Source organism: Ursus maritimus, unplaced genomic scaffold (assembly GCF_017311325.1).
Source record: "Ursus maritimus isolate PB19 unplaced genomic scaffold, ASM1731132v1 scaffold_5, whole genome shotgun sequence".
NCBI lineage: Eukaryota > Metazoa > Chordata > Mammalia > Carnivora > Ursidae > Ursus > Ursus maritimus.
This window is the reverse complement of record NW_024426663.1, coordinates 61,331,767-61,350,704: the sequence shown is the minus strand read 5'-3', so window position 1 is coordinate 61,350,704 and position 18,938 is coordinate 61,331,767. Positions and strand designations below refer to the sequence as shown.

The window sequence follows — 18,938 nt, the reverse complement described above, 5'->3', positions numbered from 1 at the left end:
TCACAAGATGAGGCAGCTAGTAGATGGAGGAATCCAGGATTTGAACTTAAGCTGTCTAGTTTCAGATTCTAAGTTTCACCCACTGTATCTATTTTTCCAAGCTGCACTGCCACAGAAATGTGCAGTATGAATGTGTAGCATCCGTGTGGTATGTGAAGGAATTAAAACTTAAACTTGATTTTGTAAACTTCACCTTGTGGGTGTCTAAGTATTAGGAAATGCAACTGCTTTGTAGGGATTCTTCCTCAGCCAAGGAGTACTAGACTTTCACAGGAAAAACAACCTCCCAGTGAAGATGTGGTCATAATGTAATTACAAGGAAGTGGTCCAACATGAGGGAGAGCTAGCAGACAACACAAGAAGGCTAATTAGAGGACTAGGAAGTGATTTAACAGAATAATCAGAAAAACACTATAAATTGAGTCAAGTTAAAGTGTCTAAATTTAAAAGATTAAGAAACTGAAGTGAATTTGCAAAAGAACCACATGGAATTTGTTAAAATGAAAAATTTGATTATTGAATTAAAGGTCAATAGTTGGGGGAAAGTATTAATAGTGAAAATTAAATAGCAGTTGAGAAACAGGTGAAAGAATCCTAAATAAATAGAAATATATCTGACGCTAGAGATTCTATGAAATTGGAGTCAAATGGAAAGACAATCTTTAAAGTATCCATAGGGGAAAAAAACCCAAAGTTTACGTTCAAAGGACCAAAAGTCAGATCAGCAGTGAACTTCCCATCAGCAACAGTAGATGCCAGAATAATATCTGCAAAGGACTGAAGGGAAAGCACTGTCAACCAAGAATTTCATACTTGGCTGTTAAACTCTCATGCAAGAGTAAGGGCACAATATAGAAGTTGTGTTAACAGTGTATCTGTATAAAGGTTAGATGGGAGAATTCTGTTTTGGCAGTTCTTTTATAAGTAAATTGTTTCAAAATTGAAATTAAAAAAACCCTCACTGTTTTAGAGAAACAACTGGAAGCTTACCACTTACAGATAATCATTAACAGCATGTATTATTGAAAAAAGTCATAAAGTATGTACTTTATGAAGATGGAAGTTCATCTTTAAAGGAAGGATTGAAAAACAAGGAACAGTGGTTATCAAAGAAATCAGTAAATGTCAGTAACCTTTGATTATCATCATCATTCTGTACTTTCATGTGCCAAGTGTAAGTATTTTGTCTAATTCACACAACAGCCCTATGGTATAGGTACTTAACATTTTTCTGAACTCAAGGACACCATTCTGCTTTTTGAAGGAGCTCATTCAGTCCCTTGCACACCGAGTGAAAAAGAATGAAACCAAGTTATGTCTCTGTGAAATTTGAGAATTCTGAGTAAAGAGAAAATCTTTAAACCTTTGAGAGAAGGGAACATTTTTCACCTAGAAAGCAAATTAGAATGTCACCACACTTCTTAGCAGCAACTCTGAAAGGTAGAAGATCGTGAAACAGTACCTCTAAAATCCTGAGGAAAAAGATCTTTAACTTGATCCTCTATACTTAATCAAATGTCAAATGTAGGGATTTAAAACATTTTCCTTCCTATGTACCCTTTCTTAAGAAGCTATCGGACTTGGAAGGGTATAAGTAAATCAGCTGTTTTCACACACAAAAAGCTACTGGAGTGTATGTGATTTTACAAAGTAAGCTGAGGAAGATGAAGGAAAAGGAATATGTAACGACTAGAAATAGGAAAGGAACTGAGGGAATATGCCTAGAGTACAGCTGGTCAGAATTGAAGCAGGAGGCCAGGTTTTGTGAAGAAACAAAAAAAAGTTTTGTTTTTTTTTAATCAATATGTCTACGCGTATGGTTAGGTATTTGGAAATTACAGGTCTTTTACAGCTCTAATTAAAGTACTTTACAGTTCTGATACAGGTACATAGAAAAACTAAGCAAATAAAAAAGCTCAGCACTTATTAACCTCAGGGAAAACAAAACATGATTCAAGAAGGAATAGCTGATTCTAATATGGTACTTGTTTCAGCAGCAGCAGTTATAATAACAGAAACATTGAATGTTGAGTCAATGAAAAATTACAATTAGCTAATGGTAATTGTGACAGGGAGTTTGAGGGTAGGAGATAATGTGGTAAAAAAAAAAACCTATCATAATCTATTTTAACAGAAAGTCAATTTAAATGATCTACAAATCGACAGTTTAAGAAGTTGCAATAAGCATCTTCTTTATAAGTACCAGAAGGAAACATGTTGGTAAGTTAGAAATGACTACAACCAACAGATGAAGGGGGATAGGTTAGAGATATGTCTGTCTGACTGGCTGGCTGGCTGTCTTTTTTTTTTTTTTTTTTTTTGCCATTTTTGATAGCTTTTTATTACTTGAATTTTAAAAAATCTGTGTGCTTGTATTATTTTGAATAACAGTAAAGATTTGTTGAAATATAAGAAACCATTGTACAGGTATGGTTTTATTCAGAGAACTGCCAGTACTAGGACAGAATTCAAATGTGTGTTCCTTGGTAAACAGTGTGTGGTGGTACCACCCACTAAGAAAGGTAACATTAAACCAGATACGGGGAAAAGAGCAATGAATTCTGTGTTTCAAATAATCAGGTTTCAGGTAAGTAGGAGACTAAATGAGATGTTCATTTGCACGTATATATAAATGTCTGCCTGGACTCAGGAGAAGAGTTCAGAGTGATAATAAGAGATTTCAGTCCATCACCTAGTACTTTGAGAGGTTGTGTATCACGTACTTTTTACTTCTAATCTAGGCCACTAAAGAAGTGTGTAAGGAGAGGGAATAATGCAATGGAAATGGGAGAAAGAAAAAGAGGGGGTGAGAAAATGAAAAGCAGAAGAAAAGTAGCAGGAAAGGAAAAGGAGAAAGATTATTAAGGAGAGGGAAGGAAAACATGGCAGTCATTCTCATGTAAGAGGGAGAAGAAATGTGAGGAGTAGAGCATGAGAGAGTGATGTTCATGAACATTACTTTCCTTAATGTTGGTATTGCAAACCCTTGCACATTTGAGCCAACAAAACCTCCCTTATATCCCTAAACATAATGTATATGTTTAGTGTTAAATACTTAAGTTTTAATTAAGAGGGGAAAATGGAAGATGGGAGGGGGAAAAAGCCTGAGTAGACTATGAAGATGTTACCTAACGAATAAAATATTAGTGATTAATGTTCTGGGTAGTTCAGTCGGTTAAGCATCTGCCTTTGGCTTAGGTCATGATCCTGGGGTCTTGGAATCAATCCCCACGTTTGGCTCGCTGCTCAGCCAGGAGTGTGCTTGTCCCTCTCCATGTGCCTCTCCCCCGGCTCATGCTTGCTCAGGCTCTGTCTCTCATTCTCTCTCAAATAAATAAAATCTTTAAAAAAAAAAAAAATGATGAAGAAAACACATGTAAAGCCTTTACACTGAAAACTATAAATTATTGGGTATATCATGTTAATGAATTAGAATACTCAGTATTTTTAAATGTAATTATCCATTATCCCAATCAGAAGTGTGGGAGGCTTTTTTGTAGAAACTGACACAAACTGAATCTAAATATATATGGAAATGCAAAGAACCTAGACAATCCACAAAAAGGATAACTTGTAAAAGATAAAATCAATAAACCAGACTATCAGAAATCATAAACTATTTGAAAGATTTTTTTTGAAGATTTCATTTATTTGAGAGAGAGAAAGAGAGAGCACGAGCAGAGGGCGGGGCAGAGGAAGAAGCAGACTCCTAGCTGAGCCAGGGAGTCCACGTGGGGCTCGATCCGGGGACTCCGAGATCATGACCTGACCTGAAGGCAGACACCTAACTGACTGAGCCACCTAGGTGCCCCGAAAGATGTTGTTTAAAAAAAGAAAGCCCAGGAAAAGATATTCAGAGTACATATTTTGGACAATGAACTTGATCTAGAATATATAAAGAACACAATTGAATAAGACAACTAAATTAAAAAGTGAGCAAAAGATCTCGATATATGTAACCAAAGAAGATAGACGAATTGCCAGCAAGCTTAAGACTATCATTAGTTATCATCAAAGTGTGAATTAAAACTGCAGCAAGATACTACTTCATACCCACTAGAATGACCAACACTGAGGAGACTGACAATTGTGGGACAATGGGAACTCTTACACATTCCTGCACAGTGCAGAACGGTACAACGAATTTGGAAAACAGGTGAACAGTTTCTTACAAAGTTAAAATTAAACTTAGAGTAAGATCCAGCATTTCTATTCCTAAATGTTTACTCCGTAGAGGTGAAAACTGATAAAAGTGCAGAATGTGAGGAGGAGAGGAGCTGATGGTAGAGAGTACTACTAAGGTTTTTTTACTCATATCGTTCTCTTTAAAAGCCAGGAGACTGAGCTTTTAATTCAGGGAAACTCTGCCAGTTACTAAATGGCCAGATAATTTACTTTAAGCTTTTCTGAAATTTTATGTCTTGTGAATCATTGCGTTTGTGAATACCGTCTGGTGCTAAAGACTAGTCTGACTCCTTATATATGTGTGGAATGTGCTGAGCTGTGTTTCAAGCCAAGTTTAGATGTTGATGTTGTTGCAAAGTGATCCTCCTTTCATTGTCTTAAGATTTTAAAAAGTATAAGGTTTTCAAAATGGAGATGTTCTAAGCAACTGTCAGCTCAAGAAATGAAAGTAACTCTAGTTTATATATTACTAGGGAAATTGTTTTGTGATAAATTTAATACTTCTCTCAAGGTGTTCATATATAAATGTTTTAAGTCTGTATACTTCTGAAAAATAATTCTGACGAAGAAGTTTGTTTAGAAAAGCAAGAAGATGGAAACGTATTGGCATGACATTCCAAGGCATGTTTGAGACATTTTTAGGTTTATATATTTACTTAACAAATACGGAGCTGTGGAGTTGTAAACATCTGCTTGGTTTGAAAGTACATTTCACCAGATTAATTATCTAGGTGGAAATAAGCTGTATATCCTGTCGCTCTTATTTCCAAAAATGTGGCACAAATTATTGCACTTTTAAAAATCATTCTTCAACTAAACATGAGGGAGGAGGAAGTCTTGTGAATGCCATTTTCCAAGGTACATTTGAGTGTGAAATTCACAAATTAATGAATAGCTTTACTCTAAATGGGAAGGAGATTTGAATTTGGGAACATGCAGGGTAATAAAATATTATCGATGTATATTAGGAAGTTATTTATTAATTTTAAGTATTAAACAGAAAGAACACTTAGTTAAAAAGAGAAGAAACAGGCACCTGGGTGGCTCAGTCAGTTAAGTGTCTGCCTTCAGCTCAGGTCATGATCTTAGGGTCCTGGGATCAAGTCCCACATCGGGCTCTGCTCAGGGAGCCTGCTTCTCCCTCTCACTCTCCCTCTGTGCTCACCCTCTCTCTGTCTCTCTCTCAAATAAATAAACAAAATTAAAAAGAAGAAATTACACCCCCTAATCCAAAATTAATATTTGAAGATGGTTTCTGGAAAACATAATTTCCAAATAAAAAGGAAATTTGCTTGGCTTTATATGTAGATAAGAAAATAGAATAGAATAAATCAAACGATAGATTTTGTAAACACCAAATTTCAAATCCAATAGATTTGAAGTCTGTGTTGCAACAGTGATGAACATAAAGAATTTTCACTTTCAAAAAAAGATATATTTGTTTTCATAGATAGAATTGGTTAAAAGAGATTCCATTTCACAATGATGTCTTTTTTCATTTAAAATTTTTTTTTATTTGTCGTGAAGTATAGTTGACACAGTTTCTGGCTTGCAGCATAGTGATTCGGCAATTATATTTATTACGAAATGCTCATCTAGAGAGAAGTGTAATTACAATGTGTCACCACACAAAGTTATTACCTCATTATTGACTGTATTCCCTATGTTGTGCTTTTTTTCCATCCTCATGACTTACAGCTGGCACAATGACTTCTTAATGCCCAAGGTCTTTGATCAGGGTGGAATTAAACTTCTTAAATGCAACACTAAAATAATGTTCCTGTTATTGTGAATTTAACCCTTTCCTCTTAGATTCTTTCTAAGAAGGAAGTAAGTGAAACGTAATGTTCTCTTGAGCTCCTTAACCTTCACAGTATTTACCTAGTTCACTGCACAAGTCAGTTACAACACTGCCACTTCTTTGTTTCGAAAGTTTGGGTGAGATGAGGTATCATCCCTGCTTGAAAATAAATCTTCCAGGTTCTGAATTTTAACCATGGCAAGAATGTAAGTTTTCTTCCTTCTCATCTTCCTCCTTGAACATAGGCTTAAATGTTAACCTGTCATTTTCCTATAGTATGTTCAGGGACTTGTCAGAGTCCCAGATTTGTGACATTAAACATACATGCATTTATCTTTACTGAAGATTTTCATCCATACAAATATAAAAAGTACCGTCAAACCGGGGATGTACTGTATGGTGACTAACATAATATAATAAAAAATCATAAAAAAAAAAAAAAGTACCATCATTCATGTCTTACCAGGTTTCTCATCATGGCTTTGGAGAACACAAAAGGGAGAAATGTTATTTTACTTAATGTTCAGGGTCTGTGATCCTGTAATGTAGCTGTCTTTTACTGATTTATAGTTGGCATAGCTTATAAATTTATCATATCTTTTTCAGAGATTTATAAATATGTGATATCTGTTTGATTACTTGGGACAAAAATGTTAATACCTCTTTGAGTAATCTTGTTAATGCATCTCTGGTCTTTGATCTTTTCATTTCTGGGATGGCTTTTTTCTTCACTCTATCTGCCACCCTACCATGTCTTTTCTGGGAAATATTTCCTACATTTGTTGACTCTGCTTCTTTCCCATCACTCACTTCTCAACTCACTCTAATCTGATTTCTGTCCACAAAGAAACCGATGTAACCAGGGCCACAAGTATCTTCTGCCCATTTTGATGGACAGTTCTTTGTCTTTGCTAAGTCCTCAGCAGTTAATACTGTTACCAAATTCCTCCTTGAAACAGGCTCCAGTGACAGCACATTAACTGGTTTTCCTCCTCTCTCTCTTTGTGGTAATACCCAAATATTCTTTGAGTATTAGAAAAGTAGACTTTTCTTCCTCTACCCATAGTTAAATGATACTATTACTTAGAGTTCTCTATTAGACCCTCTTTGCTTTTCATGATGCAGCTTTCTTTAGAAATTAGGATTCAGGAGTGCTTGGATGGGGGCGCCTGGGTGGCACAGTTGTTAAGTGTCTGCCTTAGGCTCAGGGCGTGATCCTGGATCCCTGGGATCGAGCCGACATCAGGCTCCTCCGCTGGGAGCCTGCTTCTTCCTCTCCCACTCCCCCTGCTTGTGTTCCCTCTCTCGCTGGCTGTCTCTATCTCTGTCAAATAAATAAATAAAATCTTTTAAAAAATTTAAAAAAAGAGTGCTTGGATGGCTCAGTCAGTTGAGTGTCAGTGAGCTTGGGTTCTCTCTCCCCTTCTCCCCCTCTCGCCTGTTTTCTCTCTCTCTAAAATAAACAAATGTTAAAAAGAAAAAAAAAAAAATAGGATTCATGGCTTCATTTATGATCTGCTGGTAATTCCAGGACTTTTCCTTGGCTTCAGAACTGTACATCCAGAGGTTTAGTGGACATCTTTACTTGATGATTGTACTAGGCTGCAGGTGATAGAAATCCGCCTCAGTGTAGTTTCAGGCTAAGAGAGAGAAACATAGCCACACAAAACCAAAGCTCAGGTGCGTAGGTCAAACTGGTCTTAGGGATGAGTGGAAGCAGAGATTTATGTCCTCTAGACTTCCTCCTTTCTTTTGTCTGTGCTTGTCAGCATTATTATCTCAGAACAATCATCTACATTTAGTTTGAAATTTACTTGGCTAAGGCCCTTCTTAGAGTCAACAGCTTGGCAGTCACAAAGAAAGGATAGGTTCACTCTTTGCCCAGCCCCACGTAGAAAATTGTCTGATGTGGATTCTGAATGACTCAGCTTGGTTGGCTACCAGTAGGATATAAACTGTTTTTACTGACACTGATTCTGGTGATGGTGGGGTCAGGAATCTAATGTCTTAGTTCACAAAATGAAGCCAAAATTAGATCCTGTCCATCTTTCATGTTCAATTTCAACTTCATTGGAGAAGCTACTAGTTTTATTGATGGTTATCAGTGAGTTACAGCTGCTTAATTATCTAGGAAGAGTTTATTGCTCTACCAGTTACTTTATGGGTTGTCTTTGAGAACAGAGGTTCAGGTGAAGAAACCTGTATGAAAATGATCAGTATTTCTTCTTGGAATCTGAGACTTTTGTATGGCTGTCATGGTGTTCTAGTTAGTGATTTAAAAACATAAACTTATTAGAATAATCCAGAGTTTTATAGTCATAAAATAGGATGCTCTGTGAAGGCAAGGATTTCTTCCTTCATTGTTATATTCCTAATAACCTGACACTCAAAGTGTTCAGAAAATTTTGTTGAATATCAGTTTATTAAAATTTTGATTTTTTTTCAATGCTTTTTGGGTAAATAGTTTTAATTTTGTCACAGATTTAAAAAATAAGAGCATCTAAGGATAAGTAAAGTAACTTGTTTTCTTCTATTTTTCCTTCTTTATAGATTACCTGTTAGAGCCCTGAGTCAAGACAACAATTTTTATACCTTCCTGGTGGTTGAGAAACGAGTCTCTGTGGAACGAGAAGCAAAGAAAGGAAAACAGATTGACTTTCTTCATTAAATTGACTGTATAAGATACTTGACTTCCAGGAACAAAAAAACAGAATCTTTTTTTGGCATCATTGGACATTCAGCGTATCGAGGAGCTTGCTTTCTGAAGCTTCCTGAGCCAAGATTTGAAAACTTCATTGGTGCTCATTTATACCGTGGACTATAAGCATGAGTGAATTCTGGTTGTGTTTCAACTGCTGTATTGCAGAACAGCCTCAGCCTGTAAGTATGAAGTAATATGTGTACGGATTGGGTGGGGTGCTCATTAAACATACCACTGGTTCTCAAGCTGGGAGTCAGGACCCTAGCGGTAATTGCAGGGCAGATCTAAGGAGTGTCAGAAAGTAGTTCATGGAACTCTGAACATCTGGTTAAAAAAAAGAGGAAAAAAAAAAACTTTCTTGAGTAAATACTGTGTGTCAAGAACTGTGCTAGACCATTGTACATGACTGAGGAGGCTGTCTCCTCTACCGAGTACATGGCTGCTAGGGGAACAGTGAGAGGTTGACACCCCAACTTGAGGTAAAACAGTGGAGTCAGCCTTGAAAGTCAGTGGGTAGAATATGTGGCAGCCAGACTGTGCTCACATCCTTCTTGATCTACCACTTCTTTTTCCTCTCAGCAACCATCTGAGGAAGATACCATTACCCTTATTGTTCACCTGGAATACGTATAGTTTTTGCTCAAAGTTCTTATAGATAGTAATTGGTCTTAGGTGACTTTTTGGTGCATGCCCCACTTTTGTGCCTTCTAACCTGTACACTAATATTGCTGCCTTTTCCTCTTCCCATATTGTTGCCTCTTGCCAAATCTTGCCCTCCAAGTCTAATATTCTGTTCATCTTTTAGGATGCCTAGATGACATGTTACTTCTGTGAAGTCTTCAGCTTTTTCCTGACTTAGCCATTACCTCATGTGTATTCCCACTATCTCATTACTTTATTTTTCTATTATAGCCTAGAACTTCTTTATGGTAAATAACTGTTCTATAGTCTCTCCACCACGTTTTTAGTTCTATGGGGGACCATATTTACTTTGTATTTTCAGGATCAAATCTATGACCTTGGAGCATGTAGCTTTACGTGCCAGTTGGTTAGCTGGCTGGCTGGCTGAATAAGTGAATTTATATTGTTTCATTTATGTTTGTAAGAACATAAATGGAAGCCTGAGGTGTAATTTTGAAGTCTTCTCGGTCCTTTTTTGAGCCTTTTCCTGGGCATGTGCAATCACTTTCTAATTTTCCTCAGGTATGCAGTGTTTTTTGACTGTTCTAATTTTTCATGTCTGACTCCCAAAGGGGGAAAAAAATGAAAAACAAAGGGGGTTGGAGGGAGAGAAGAAAGGATGCTGGCTTTTTTTTTTTTTTTTTTTTTTAAGATTTTATTTATTCGACAGAGACAGAGACAGCCAGCGAGAGAGGGAACACAGGCAGGGGGAGTGGGAGAGGAAGAAGCAGGCTCATAGCGGAGGAGCCTGATGCGGGGCTCGATCCCATAATGCCAGGATCATGCCCTGAGCTGAAGGCAGACTCCTAACCGCTGTGCCACCCAGGCGCCCCAGGATGCTGGCTTTTAAATCCCCTACAAGTGACTGAACTAGAGGGGGAAGTGCAAGGGCTGCTCACCTCTTTGCTCCTTGGTGATGAGAAGCAGGTAATTGAAGGAAAGGTTCATTTTTGCCCATCCTGGCTCCAAAGGTGTGTGTAAGCTGCTCTAGGAAACAGCTAGGAGTTGGGGATTGGTAGCTACTACTGTATTAAGAGGTGAAATTGACTGAAATTGAACATAGTTTATCTTCCAAGTCTTTCCCTGGAGGTTGCAGGCCTTGAACAGACTCCAGAGTTCTGAAATAGTTCTACCAGACAGATTCTGCCAGTGCATTGTTGTGGTGGGATGCAGAATCCTTGTGCTACTCATTCTGCCATTTCCCCTTTTACAACTTTTTATAATTTTGTTTTTTATATTTGGCTCTTTGGTCCATGAAATAAGGAAGATTGTTCTGTGTGGTGTGAGGTAGGGGTCTGTTAGTTCATGCTAATCAGCTACCTAAAGACAGTTTATTAAATAATCTTTTTATTAGTGATTTGGAATGTCACTTTTACTGTATACCATGTTTTCATATATTGAAGTGTCCATTCCTGGAGTCTTTTATTTTTTTGGTACATGTGTTTACACCTATGCCACTACCATACCGTTTTAATTGCTGTAGTTTCAAGTAAATTTTTGCTGTATCATAGAGGAAATCCCTTTCATAGATCTTTTTCAACTGTATTGGTAATGTCTTGATTTGTGAACTGGCATGTTGTTCCATGGTTCCTTATCAGGTTTTTCTCTTTTTTTCTTCATAGGAAGTACTTTGTAGTGCATATTTTTAATCCTGTAGGTGTTTATTTTATAAGCATTGTATGTAAAACTTTGTATGTAGAGTGTATCTGAGATTTGATGTCTTCAAAATTCTGAACAATCCCTTTGAGAAACATGGCATATGTTTACATTTATATAGTCCTTTTCATATTCTTTTAGTAAAGCTTAAAAATTTCATCATTAAAATTATGCACATTACTTATTAGATTTGTTCTAAATATTTTAGGGTTTTTTTTCTGACTGTTATGAATCAAGTTCTGTTCTTCAATTACATTTCCTAATAGAGTTTTAATAGTACATAGGAGATGAATAATATTTATCCACTAATCTTTTAACCAGACATCTTACTGAACAGTTTATATTTTCAAAATAACTTTGTATGGTGACAGGTTTCTGTTTGTTTGTTTGTTTTGGTTTTGTTTTGTTTTTTGTTTTTGTTTTTTTTTTTGGTCTTTTTCTGATGAGTGAATGTCTTATCCTGGTATCTTATTGCATTGATCAAGATCTCCAGCATAATGTTGAGTAGTGCCAGTGATGTGTGGGAAAGGGAGAAAGGAAATGGGAAGCATTCTAATTAAAGCATAATATATATATACTTAAGTATATACTTAAGTGAATGTGTGTTTACTTGTACATTTAAGTTACTGTGTGTAATTTGTTACCAATGATACTACCAAGGATTAAATTTTCACCGTTTTTAAATCAGGGAATTTTTTAATTCTATTGCCATATTGTTTTAGTATGCCTTGTAATATTTTGTTGAAAGTCAGACATAGGGTAACCCTGAGTAAGGAAACTAAGGTAAACAGGCCTTTAGCATGAGGTTTTATGTTTATCTGTCTCAGTGTTGGGCCATGTTTACTGAAGCTGTAGGTGTCAGAAGATAAAATTTCTGCTTGTGTCCTTGTTTTTGTGCCTTGTTTTCTTTGGGTTAACTTGGAGACCTCTTAAATAAGGTCTGAGATGTCTCCTTTGAGTTCTACTCTCCTCTTATATAGAAGCCTTACTGATGTGTTGATAAGGTGTGTGTGTGGCGGGGTGGAGGGAAGCATTAGGTGCTATTGTGGTTAGGTTTCAGTTTTTTTAGTGAGCCTATGCCCCTGGGCTGTTACTCACGCAAGTGCTTCTTAATGTTTTGTTTTGAACTCCCTGGTTGAAGCAAAAACCTTAGAATAGACTGGAATTGGGTATTTCTCTTTCTGTATATGGAAGGCTACGCTGGCTGGGGATTGGATATTTCCTTCCCTGGAGTTGGTTAGTTTATAGCCCATTAGCTCTGGTAAAAGAGTGTGTCTTGAGGGTTGGCTTTTTTTTGTTGTTGTTTTTTGAAGATTTTGTTTATTTGTCAGAGCGCACACAATAAGTTTGATTTTCTCTGTCTGTCTGGTTTTGGGAGCAGCAGTTCTCTGTGTGATCTCGGTTGTCTAATGGATCTGAGAAGAGTTGGTGGTTTTTAGTTCAACTTTTTTCTTGTGTGTGGATGGGAGTGAAACTTTCCAAACTTTTTATGTGCCTCACCGGAAACCAGAAGTCAGTATTGTTTTTTGGTTTTGTTTTTTTAAGATTTATTTATTTTAGAGAGAGAGACCATGCATGAGAGCGTGAGTGCGAGCAGGGGGAGGGGCAGAGGGAAAGGGAGAGAGAGTCCTAAGCAGACTCCCCGCTGTGCGCGGAGCCTAACGCAGGGCTGGATCTCACAACCCTGAGATCATGACCTGAGCCAAAACTAAGAGTCGGATGTTCAGCTGACTGAGGCACCCAGGCACCCCAAATTGCTGTATTTTTTAAGATTGATTTTTTTCATTGCCAGTATTCATAATGTGTAGAATAAAGTGAGTCCTATTGCAGTATGTGCTGTAGGTATAGTCACCAGTAGCTAAAGTAGGAAAACATAGGAGTATGAACAACAGGAGAAGGCCTTGGAATTACAAATATGAGACTCTAGAAATACATTTTCTGCTACACAGAGGATTCACAGCTTGAGTTTTTTACATACATATAACATGTTAGTATTGTGTTATTGTTGAATAATACATATTTGTGTGAAATACTCCATAAGAATTCCATGGGCATGTGATTTTTTTATTCTTTTTGGCCTGCTGAGAAAAATAACAGAACTTAACAGGGCCATGTGGTTATTATAGTACAAGAATAGCTTGCTTATTGGCATCAGAAAAGCATTTAAAGGATGCACTAATAATTTTATGTATGTTTACAGTTTACAAAAACATATCCTTGCACTTCTTTGAGACAGTATCCGGAGTGCCTTTTTTGAAAGCTGCTTGGTCATCTCTAAAGTTTTCTAAAGTATTTACTGAAACGAAGTGCCGCATGCCAACTCTCCCACTTGTTCTTTGCCACCCCCTGCTCTTGCACATTCCATGTATGAAAAAGAAACAACCCAATATGGGAAGAAAACAGAATGCATTTTTCTGTGTAGTGGCATAAGAACCATACTTTTTCTTCCTACTCCTTCAGTTTAGCACAGTGCAGTACAGAGAATAATAGAGTCCCAATTTCTTTGAGCCTTGGCAATCCGAACTTCTCAAGTTAACTGTATTTTATAAATGCTGTAGTTGCTGTTGCTAATTATAGCTAAAGTTATAAATTTAAAAAGTGGGTGGTTGCTGCCTTGGGATTTATTTTTTTAAAAAATGAAAAGCTCTGTCAGCTCTTTATAGGTTTGTAGTGATTCTTTACCTACTTATTGTTGTGCATTAGAGTACTGGTGGACTTTTATTAAAGTATCGGTATACCAAAAACTGCAAGTAATTTATATAATCTGATGAATTTGGACATATGTACATACTTGTGTTACCATCACCACAGTCAAGTTAATAAACTTTTAAGCTGTCCTCAAAAACAATGAATATTAATTACAACCTTCTCCCACTTTTCATTTCATTTCATGATATTTTGTAATGCTGTTTGTCTCTGAAATGTGTTACTTTAATTAGACATACACACACAGTCACCACATGTTCATCCATATACTGACACCAGGATTTCTACAGTGAGGTAGGTACTGATGAAATGACAGTGAGTAAAGCAGACATTGTTCCTGCCGTCATGGCTCTCACTCTTAGTGGAGGAGAAACTTAGTGAATAAATAAGTGTACGTGATGTCAGGTGGTGCTAAGTGCTCTGTGGAAAAGAAAAGCAGGGAATGAAGATCGAGAAGGAGAAATAGGGGTATTGAGGGTGCACGGGGAAGGTCTCTCTGGTGAAGTGATATTTCAGCAAAGATGTAAGGTAGTAAGACACACTGTACTCAGGGAGGAGCGTTTAGTCAGACTAGAGAGTGCAAAGCAAGGGCTCTGGATGTGCAGTTTGTGTGTGTGTGAGAGGAGCATCAGGAAGGGCCGAGTAGTGGTGAGCCCTGGGGGATGGTGCTGGGAGATGAGTTCAGAGAAGTTGCTGAGGGCCTGCTCCTGTGTGGCCTTTCAGGCCATGAAAATACTTTATGGTATCTGCTCTTTATGAAATGGGAAATCATTGAATGGTTTTGAGCAAAAAACCAAGTAGAACATACTCTTTTTCCAGTGGATTGAATGTTACTCTGAGCCCAGACTGGGAGTTAGCCCTGACTGACCAGAGTGTCAGGCTCTGGGCGGCTGAGTTACTTCCTTACTGCACACTCAGCCAGCATTCTTGATGATCCTGTGGAGTGTTCTGCAGTAAGGCTGTTTATTCCCTCTGTGGCTTTTCTTTCTGCCATTTTTGTTGTTGTTCTTGTTGTCCTGATGTAGTTGTAACCTACAGTTGTATGTTTGTGTGTACGTGATGATGATGGACTGGCCACAGCAAAACAGCATCGTGCTCTGTGTTTTCAAGTGTTTGAGGCTTCTTCAAGGGAAATGATTGAGGAATTGGAAGGAGGATGGCATGTGTCACTAGATGTTTAGGAATTGAAAGAAGACTGTAGACATCCTGACAAGCATCAAAGTCAAGACTGCAGCTGAGAGGATGAACCAACGATTCTGTGGAAAGCTGCTAGAGGAAACTAGCTGAGGGCGCTGTATGATTTCAGGTAATTTATATAAAGGAGAGGAGCACTTCCTGCAGTGTGGTGCATCTCCGTAGGTACTGTGTTCTGATGATCTCCGATGGCACGTTCATTTAGAGCTTCTCTTTTCATGGAGCACACTCCCTATGCCACATACTTGGTGTGAGTATGGTAAAAATATTGTCTTCATTCCTTATTCTGAAAACAAAAATGTACATGCTGTTAATTTGTTTAATTTCATGTAATGTCATGTTATATAACCACAATAATCTCCAAGCACTTAATAGATGAATTTACTGAATAAAAAGGAAATTATCCTTATCAGTTGAGAAATGAAAAATATCCCTACTTTTTAGAAAGGTATTGCAGAGGACAGATTGAAATGTTTCCATCATATACTAAACCTAGAAATTCCTGAGACTGCATGCCCTGCCTCAGGAGTGGCCACCAGTATTTCCTCATAGTCAGCTGCTTTGGGGTGTGATGGTTTGTAATCCCTGTGTACTGAATATCCTGAAGAGAAAGCTGAATTTGTGTATATGTGTGCTTACAAACAGATTAGAAAGGCTCTTGACATGAGGGTAGAGTGGAAGGTTTTTGCCCTTAACCAATCAGGAAGCACTGGTAAGTTAGTGTCCTTAGCATTTCAGGTGAGTTCAAGTTTGGGGATGAGCGGGGGAAGGTAGTAGAAAGCCATTTATTTTCAGAGGTTACAGTGCTTTTATAACTTTGTAAATGTTAGACATTTTTGCTTAATGCTTTTCTTAAATTGGTCTTTGTTCAGTTTAGATGGGAGTTTTTTACTCTGTTCCTCAAAGTCAACAAGCCATTGATGATTGCTGCCATCTTTAGTTACTTAAAAACGGGTAACAGTGGGGCACACTGGGTAGCTTATTTTGTTAAGCTTCTGACTCTTGGGGCGCCTGGGTGGTGCAGTCGTTAAGCATCTGCCTTTGGCTCAGGGCGTGATCCTGGTGCTTTGGGATCAAGCCCCACATCAGGCTCCTCCACTGGGAGCCTGCTTCTTCCTCTCCCACTCCCCCTGCTTGTGTCCCTCTCTCTCTGGCTGTCTCTCTCTCTGAAATAAATAAAGTCTTAAAAAAAAAAAAAAAAAAAAAACTTCTGACTTGATTTTGGTTCAGGTCATGATCTCAGGGTCCTGGGATTGAGTTCCAAGCCGGGCTCCCCACTCAGTGGGGTGTCCGCTTATCTCCTTCTCCCTCTGGCCCTCCCCCTGCTTGCACGCATGCTCTCTCTCAAATAAATACATCTTTTTTTTTTTTTTTAAAGATTTTATTTATTTATTTATTCGACAGAGATACAGACAGCCAGCGAGAGAGGGAACACAAGCAGGGGGAGTGGGAGAGGAAGAAGTAGGCTCATAGCGGAGGAGCCTGATGTGGGGCTCGATCCCAGAACGCCAGGATCACGCCCTGAGCCGAAGGCAGACGCTTAACCGCTGTGCCACCCAGGCGCCCCTCAAATAAATACATCTTTAAAAAAGGGGGAGAATAATAACAAAAATAATCTGTATTAAACATAGACAATAGGTTATGAATTCCATGCACCCATTTCTCAGCTTCAACATTTTCATTTCGTATGTGATCTTGTTCATCTCATTCCAGCCATTTTGCCTTTTATTATTTTGAATACCAGTCCTAAGCATTATATGATTTTATCCATAATATGTCAGTATTTATTCCTGTAAATGACTGTTACTTAACATCACCACACTATTCTTAACACCAAAAAATTAATAATTTAAAAGTTTGTTTTACACCTAAACATATAATAATCATGAAAGAAAAATATTAGGAAGAAAATATTACCTAAATTAAGAAATGGGGCATTGCCAACACCTTAGAAGCTTCCTAATGGTGTGCTTGTCAAATACACCCCTGCTCCAACACTTGGAGGCAACACTACCCTGGTTCTTAGAGTAATCAGAGTAATCACTTACTTGTGTGTGTTTTGTTCGTTTTTTTGTTTTTGTTTTTGTTTTCTTACCATCTATGTATGTATCCCTAAACAGTGTAATTTAGCTTACCTGTTCTAACCTGAAATGAATGGAGTGCTTCTGGATGTAATCTTTTGTGTTTTCTTCTTTAATTCAATATTAACTTTGTAAGATTCGTCCATATGACTCCAGATAGCTAAACTTCATTTTTCTTGCAATTTTTCTTGTATGACTACACCGTAATATATTTATCCACTATAGTCCTTTTGAAAATCTGAGTTGTTAGCAGTAATGCTCTTGTGCCTTTCTGTGAGTGTGTTGTCTAGTGAACACATGCTTAAGTTTCTTTGGGGTATATACGTAGGAGTGGAATCAGTGGCTTTGAAATCTAAGGGCAGTCATTCTTACCATGCCAGACAAAATTGTTTTAATTTGGTGTTGTCAGTTTACATTTCCGCCAGCATTTTGAGTGCACCATTGTTCTGTATCCTCATGAACACATGGTATTGACAGACTTTTATGTTTTTATCAGTCTGGGAGAAAAGTAATGGAATCTCTTTGAAGTTTTAACAGCGTGTTATCTTGCATTTTAATATAAGGGAGTGAAAAGTAACCTTTTTTCGGCTCTTCAGTCAGGAGCCTCAGGATTATACACAAATCAGAGATTTCTTGAAATATAATTCCCCCAATTCAGCTCTTTAAACTTTTGTTCATCAGCATATTCTACTTCTATTCTAGGATAAGATCACTTCTTTAAGAGTACAGAAAAGACACATTTAGATAGGAGCGTCTGCCTTTGGCTCAGGTCGTGATCCCAGGATTCTGGGATTGAGTCCTGCAGCGCAGCAGGGTCCATGCTCACCAGGGAGCCTGTTTCTCCCTCTCCCTCTGCCCCCCACCTCTCACTTGTGCTCTCTCTCTATCTCTGATTCACGTGCTCTGGCTTTCTATCTCAAATAAAATCTGTAAAAAAAAAAAAAAAAAAAAAAGACATTTAGATAAATTGAAGCACACGAAGTTAAGACATTATGCTATAGCAGTTTTCATTTTTGTAATTAGTTTCAAGTATGGTTAAGCATTAATTCAGTGCTTTCCATTTTGTCTTTTAGTGTTGTAGAAATACTTGCAGTCAGCAGCCACCAAGCATCCGTGTCGACTTATATATCAAATATTATATATATCAAATATTTTTGTTTATTTTTTTCTGGTTATCTCTATACCCCCTGTGGGTCTTGAACTCACAACCCTGAGACTGAAAGTTGCACGCTCCTCCGACTGAGCCAGCACCCCAGTAGAGCTTAATTTTTAAAAAAGGGGAATGAAAATCAAAGTTCTATTTTCCTCTTACTTCCCAGCAGATCATTTTGAGTACCCCTCAGTGAGCATATCCCATGGTGTAGACTCTTGAATACAGAACAAGTCAGAGCGTGGAGCACTGGAGTTCAAAAACAAGATTGTATTATCTTCTTTGTGATTAAAAATACTGCTAAAAGGAAAAGAAAGGAAACTTGGGAAGAATTTTTTGGATGAACCAGGTGGGAAAAAAGCCCAGTGTGGTCAAATAGTTAAAAAGTATGTATGTCTATGACAAATAAGGGCCCACTAAATTTTTTTTTCTGTATGCTAGTTAGAAAATCCATATCCATATGTTCATAAAGTCTTCCTCATCTAGAAGGTCATGTTAAGTAGTGTGAGCTTGTATTAACTGGCTGCTTATATGAATATTGAAACATTTCTTAAAAGTCTGTTGTTTGCAAGTCATCTGACCACATCTGGGATATTGTTAGGTTTATTTAGAAAACACTGTCTTCAATTATAAGTGGTATCATTTGTGTTACTGTGAAAGTCTGCATCATTTCATAAGGTGAATTCTTCTTCTAAAAAAAAAGATCCATCCCTCCCTTCCTCCCTCCCTTCCTTCCTTCTTTCCTGAGAGAGAGAGCGCGTGTGCGTGAGTGCACATAAGCAG

At 37.6% G+C, this 18,938-nt stretch overlaps 1 protein-coding gene across 10 annotated transcripts in view; it reads left to right on the top strand.

Moving 5' to 3' along the window:
* CDC42SE2 (CDC42 small effector 2) overlaps positions 1–18,938 on the top strand; it is a 111,183-nt gene that overhangs the window by 66,427 nt on the left and 25,818 nt on the right. For all 10 annotated transcript variants that reach the window (XM_040622501.1, XM_040622503.1, XM_040622505.1 and 7 more), the window contains one exon: positions 8,537–8,866. In XM_040622501.1, the coding sequence (XP_040478435.1) occupies positions 8,813–8,866 (54 nt within the window). In that variant the 5' untranslated portion in view covers positions 8,537–8,812. The remainder of the gene's footprint in view (positions 1–8,536; positions 8,867–18,938) is intronic.